Source organism: Pygoscelis adeliae, unplaced genomic scaffold (genome assembly GCF_000699105.1).
Source record: "Pygoscelis adeliae isolate BGI_AS28 unplaced genomic scaffold, ASM69910v1 Scaffold49, whole genome shotgun sequence".
Classification (NCBI taxonomy): Eukaryota; Metazoa; Chordata; class Aves; order Sphenisciformes; family Spheniscidae; genus Pygoscelis; species Pygoscelis adeliae.
In genome coordinates, this window is record NW_008825545.1 from 126,068 (window position 1) to 132,189 (window position 6,122).

Below are 6,122 nucleotides of genomic sequence, written 5' to 3' on the forward strand. Positions count from 1 at the left end.
GAAAGAGTGGCTGGAGAAATACAGGTAAGGTTTCTCAGTATTCAGAGCAGTGTATTTGTGCTGCGTTTTATTTGAGGACAGTGTGCCTGTCTCACAAAAGACACCCTATCTCAAAGTATATAGGTTGGGAGGGGTGTGGGGGGCATGCAATTCAGAATATTAACTACTCCAAGATCAGTATCTCTGTTGTTGTGCAAGTTCAAGGGCATCTGCATTTTGTTTACTAGATTTTGGGGAGGAGTCAGAGCAGTGTATTTGTGCTGCGTTTTATTTGAGGACAGTGTGCCTGTCTCACAAAAGACACCCTATCTCAAAGTATATAGGTTGGGAGGGGTGTGGGGGGCATGCAATTCAGAATATTAACTACTCCAAGATCAGTATCTCTGTTGTTGTGCAAGTTCAAGGGCATCTGCATTTTGTTTACTAGATTTTGGGGAGGAGTTGGGGGTATAGAAATCACCTCGCATCAAATCTAGTATTAAAAGTGCTTCAAGAATGTTGATGTTGATTCTAGCAGAGTCTAGTTTTAGTTGTGAGCTATTAAAGTGCTCAGTAACTACAGCTGCCTGATCTCTGAGCATTTTATCCTTTTACATCTCTTTTTCTGAAAGAAAAATCTACGTATTAATATAGAAAGCAAGTAGAAGTATTCTTAATCAAAGAGTAGCTGTAAAAGAAGTCATGGCCAGAAAAGAAATGTCCAGACTATTCTAACAGACATAACTTAAAATCCTAAAAACTCAATGCTAGCAGGAGATTTTCTACAAAGACGACCCTTTAGTAGAGCGTTAGTTGTTCCTGCTGCATGGATTAGGACAGGACTCCTTTCCTCACCTGGTTGCCTGTGATCTTGTTCTCCAAGGGGGCTGAGAATTTTAGCAAGTATTCCTGCTAATGGGTAGATCAGACTGCCTCAGCTGTATTGCATCGCTTTACTTTCATCGGAACATCAAAAGCTTTAACCAATAAACAAGCACAGAAATACTGAAGCCAAGTTCTGAATGTGAAGGTTTTTGCAGAGCAGTGCAGAACAGACGGTGCACCAGTGTCGGAATCTGACTTTTCAGAGAATATGCAAGGTGCACCACTTCCTCAAGCCTCATCAGGACCGGCTGATGACCTGTAATGCTGCTTTTAAATGAAGTGGTGTTTTGTAACCTGTTGTTGTGCTGGGTTTTACAAACTGAGAGGATTATAGGTGATGTAATATTTATTAAGAACTGCAAACTAAGGATCTCAAGGCAAGGAAACAGGTCAAGTTTTACATGTGATTCTTGAACCAAACCAGCTGCTTTCACTTGCTTAATTTCAGAGTCCGTTTGCAAAAAGAAATAGAAAGTATTAGTGATGCTGATACCTGGAATACTGATCGTGTGAAAGTCATGAATTCAAACAATCCAAAATATATCTTGAGAAATTATATCGCCCAGAATGCCATAGAAGCAGCTGAAAATGGGGATTTCTCAGAGGTATGCTATTACTATTTCACATCTCTCTAGGTTTGCGTGGATGTGTAGTGGTGCTGTTGATGACTGACTTTATGCTAGGCGAGATTCATTCTGCCATCTCAGGCAGTAAGGGGATTGGGAATTTACTGTTCAGAAGGTCTGTATTATTTTTGAGGAAGCTGTGGTTTTAATGACTGCAGAACAAAGAAAGGAATTGAAAATCTGAATCTGAACTTCACCAGCTTTTGTAGGCTGATCCCAGGACAAGATCCTTACCCCTGCTTTTACCTTGGGAGGCAGTTGGGGATTAATTTATACTGCTCCTTGCTGTGCTAAGTGTTATCTTTAAAAGTTATGGCTTTCACCTGTGGAGTTCAGCATGTGGATTGTTAATGTGCAGAATATGGGAAAACTTATTTATTTTGAGAAATGATGCAAGAACTTGTATTTGAGACTTGGCTTTCAAGTTGCTTGAGTTCTGTGCAGATACAGACTCAGCCAGTTACGATTTTACAGTTTTCAGCTTATTTGATGTGCATACTGTTCATCTATTTCATATTTTGCTTGTCTGGAACTTGTGTATTAAATACAATATACTCAATCATTATTTGGTGCGAGGCTCTTCTCTACATCATTTTGCCTTTACTTCCTAAATTCTCATAACCATGCCATGTTTTTCTGTCTAGGTGAGAAATGTCCTGAAACTCTTGGAGAATCCATTCCAAGAAGCAGAAGAATTCAGGGAGGTACAGGAAGATGCGGAAGAGGAGGGGGCAACTGCTACGGCAGCTGCTTGTGCTCAAGAGACCAGAAGCAGACTACCATATTGCAGTAAACCTCCGCTGTGGGCTTCGGAGCTCTGTGTTACATGATCTTCGTAACTGCCTTGTTTTATTTTTTGCTGTGAACTGAAGACTCTGATCCTCCTTCAGCAGTGAAGAATTCAGCAAGGCAAACATCAAAGTGCTATTAAGTTATTGAAACAACCCTACATTTGGATGCATCTGCAACAGTCTTCAGCTGTGCTTAATTTGAAGCAATCGTGGATCATTGGAACAAACCAATGGCAATCGACAGCCTGTATACATCAGTGATTTAAATGTTTTGAGACTGAAAGTCTTTCCTTTATTCATACCGCATTGCAAGTAGAAAGCAGTGTTTTATGTTGAGGCAGGCTGAATTTCGAACATCCAAATGGAGTTGTTGTTATGTGAAGACAAAAATAGCAAGTCAGGAATCTGATCTGTTTTTGTCTGATGTCTTAACTAATAGTACTTCTAACATTTATTTACTGCTTTCTCTATGCAGGGACTTTTAGTTCTCTCTAATGGAGGAATAGATTGTGTTGCTTGTTTTAAGCTATGTTTCATTTAATTAAGTCGTTCATTTCTTGTGAACTTTCAGATTGATATTTACCTATTTTTAGAGAATTTGTGCAGGCTAGGATTTGGGGGGAGCAATTGAATGTGGTGGTGGCTTTGGTTTTGATTTTTTTTTTTAATACAATAAGAGCAGAATTAAGGAGACTATATGTATTTGCACTTGAAAATCACGGTGGTAAAGTTTCTTCAGGTTCAGTGTGTTTGCATACAACACAGGTAAATATTTACTAAAATCATGGGTGCAGTTTGTAAATGAACTGGCTCGGGCAAGGTCAGTTAGCCAAATTAGCATGAACCTTGAATTGCCCCTGTACTCAAATCCAGGTTCGCCGTCTGTTTGTTTGTGTGCTCTTAACAGTGTCTCCTTGTATTGAGAAGCGTGCAGGTGAGGTACCTGTTCGTTCACGCTGGTCAGTGGGAGTCTTCCATTCCCACTCCGGTCTTGTACTTCTTAGTTTGCTTCCGTGGCCTTTGAAAATCTTTACGCTGAAAGTTGCCATTGAGGAACATGCTGTTTGAGCTTGTGTAAAAGATTGCAGAGGATATGGGAGGAGGACGGGAGCTGACTTGCTTTCAAGTTACTTATTGATAGTGTTTCAGTTGAGGTTTCAGGGGAAAGTTGGTTGCCATTATTGCCATCAGCAAAAAAAAGTTGTTCCGTAGTTGGTTATTACTTAGCTTTCTGAATTTCTTTCTAAAGGACTCTATTACTGGTTCAGATACCTGAAATCTTGGGAAAAGTTTGGTTTAATGCAAAGGTTTCTCTCTTCCAAAGAGACCACCGTCTTACACTGTGAGTTTAAGTGTACTCTAGCAAATTCTTCCTCCACCCCTGTGCAAGCTTGGTGTTAGCTCAGGTTGAATTGTGCTCTTTTAAGTCTTCCTCAAAATACAAGCTATCAAAAAACAGGGAGAACAGTTGGGCTACTGCTTATCCATCTGTACTAATAAACAGTTTGTCCTCCTTGCTGCCACAGTAACTAGATGATGCTTTGAATGTAAACATCATTCTGTCTTGCCTTCGATCTGGAGAAACTGATGCTACATAATGATTTGTGACAAACTAGAACCTCTGACAAACGCGGCGCTTTCTGTGACATTTTGGAGTCCTTACGGAAAAGGACAAACTTAAAGGTGTATTTACCTACATTTACCTACCATGGAAGAATGGTGTAGTTGAAGGAGGACATACCTTGAGGAAGTGGACAACAAGTAATGCTAGCCAGTGCAGCTGGTCGTCTTCTAGAGATAATCTATTTCTGTAGGAGTTCCAGACTGTCATCGGGGATTATCCTCCCTCTGAACCTGGGGGTACTGGAGCCAGACCATTTAATGGAAACTTTAACAGAAAGTCAGTGCTGGGTAAAAAGGACTGTGCCAGGGGAGGGAGGGGGAAGGGAAGTGTGCTGGCAATTTGAAAGACACTTCAAACATAGCCCTGACAGATTTGCAGAACCAGTGGTCTCTTATGCTATGCCTGGTCCAGAAGGGAGTAAGGGGGAGGGGGAAAGTTGCTCCAAGCTGATCCACATAACTCTGCTGATTTTGTTTCTCAATTTATATCTGTCCTCTTGGGAGGCAGAGGGGAACAGTATTTTGGAGGAGCTCTGCCTAAGCGTTTGTCTTAACAGAATGGTCTAAAAAGTAATGACTTTACATCATACATAAGGGATCAAGTTTTTTTAACGGCATTCCGATATTAATTGGGGGGGATGGGTAGATCTCTATTAATAATGGTATGGAGAAGGAGAATGATACTATAACCGTGTGTTTGGACATAGGAGAATTTGAATTAACTACTAAATTATTTTGCATTTAAAGATACAAATTATTTTGCACCTATAACACCAAAATCATGGAGGGAGAGAGATACTTTGAAATAATTTTCTAGCAATTTTATCCTTAAAAAGGGAAATTGAATGTAACAGTGAGGAATGAAAATGTGGTGTCGTTTCCTGCTAAATGCATTCTTTGCTTACATATAGATCAAGTGCAAGAGGTCTAGAAGGCTTGAAATGATGAATGCAGACCCTTGGTGTGGCTGCTTTGGTGTGCCACTCAGTAAAGTTATATCTGTAATGGATGCAGTATGTTCACCAACTGGTAGAAATACTAAGAGGGTATTCACATAGTCTAACCACGCTGACGTTCAACTGCTCAGTTTCTCAGTGCATGCAATAATATCGATGCTTTGTATTTGAAGAAGAGCGATGATCAGGAGCCAAGTGGAATGCTTGTGCTCTTCTAGCACCCTCATTTCAAAAGGCGGATAGTAGTTTCAGCTCTGATAGTGAGTTTCTTCTGTTCATGTTCCTGGAGCAGTATGGAAGCAGGAGGTTGTTCAGGACAATTAGAGCAAATTTTGTCCAGGTAAGAACGTTATCTCTTAGCTCAGTTCTTCAGAGAGAAGGGAATACAGCTTATAAAATTTGGGAGTCTAAATACTTGAATCATAAATTGCGTCTTGATTTTTACAGCTTGTATTTGCAATAGGTAAACCTGAAAATAATATTTCTTATTGGTCAAATATTCTGCTTGCATAAAAGCCATGGACTTGTGCTCAAAATGACTTGGTGACTCTTCACATCAACAGCTTTCTGTGGAAACGCTTGATTAGACTTAGTCTGTGGCTGTACAGCCTGAACTACCCTTGCATAAAAGCAAGTGGCACCCAGATTATAGAACTGAAATGAGAAGCTCTTGGAGACGGGTCTCTGGATGGTCTCACGTGGTAGTGGGACTCCTGTCATGACTTCGTAAGATTTCACCGTAAGTCTGCTTCATGAGCTTGTAAATCTACAATTGCCGAATGTTTTACTGTCAGCTCTCACATTGGAATGTTTTGTGTGTTGGGGCTGGGATTTTTTTTTCCCCAAACAAGTGCTGCGGCTTTCTTTGATTCTTTTATTAAAAAAATAAAAAATGCAATTTTAATATTCTTGTTCATGCATATTTCCTGAAAGACTTTTGCTGTTAACCATACTGTTAAGCAGGCTTCACTTCTTTAGAAGTATTTGCTCTGTGTTAACATCAGAGAAACCTCACTTAGTATTTTTGCAGTGTTTTCTGAGGAGTGAATTATCACAGGTATGGTCTCCTGCCTCGCCAGCGATTTTGGTAGTATGCTTGGAGCAAGGTAAGGACCCTCACCTTTTTCAAAGAGAAACCTCCCTCTTAGTTACTTGGCCGTAAGACCTATATGCTGACACCTTTTTTAATTCCGGTGATGTAAGGAAGAATAAAACCCACCACCTGATGTCAACAGATACAGGATGCAATTTTAAACTCCGCT

General features: G+C 40.2%; 1 protein-coding gene across 1 annotated transcript in view; it reads left to right on the top strand.

The window, feature by feature from the left end:
- LOC103923628 (selenoprotein O) overlaps positions 1 to 3,087 on the top strand; it is a 12,408-nt gene extending 9,321 nt beyond the window's left edge. The window contains exons 7-9 of the mRNA XM_009332015.1: positions 1 to 24; positions 1,313 to 1,469; positions 2,135 to 3,087. The exon at positions 1 to 24 is cut by the window's left edge and continues 8 nt beyond it. Coding sequence (XP_009330290.1) covers positions 1 to 24; positions 1,313 to 1,469; positions 2,135 to 2,320 — 367 coding nt within the window. The 3' untranslated portion in view covers positions 2,321 to 3,087. The remainder of the gene's footprint in view (positions 25 to 1,312; positions 1,470 to 2,134) is intronic.
- The last annotated feature ends 3,035 nt before the right edge of the window (positions 3,088 to 6,122 follow it).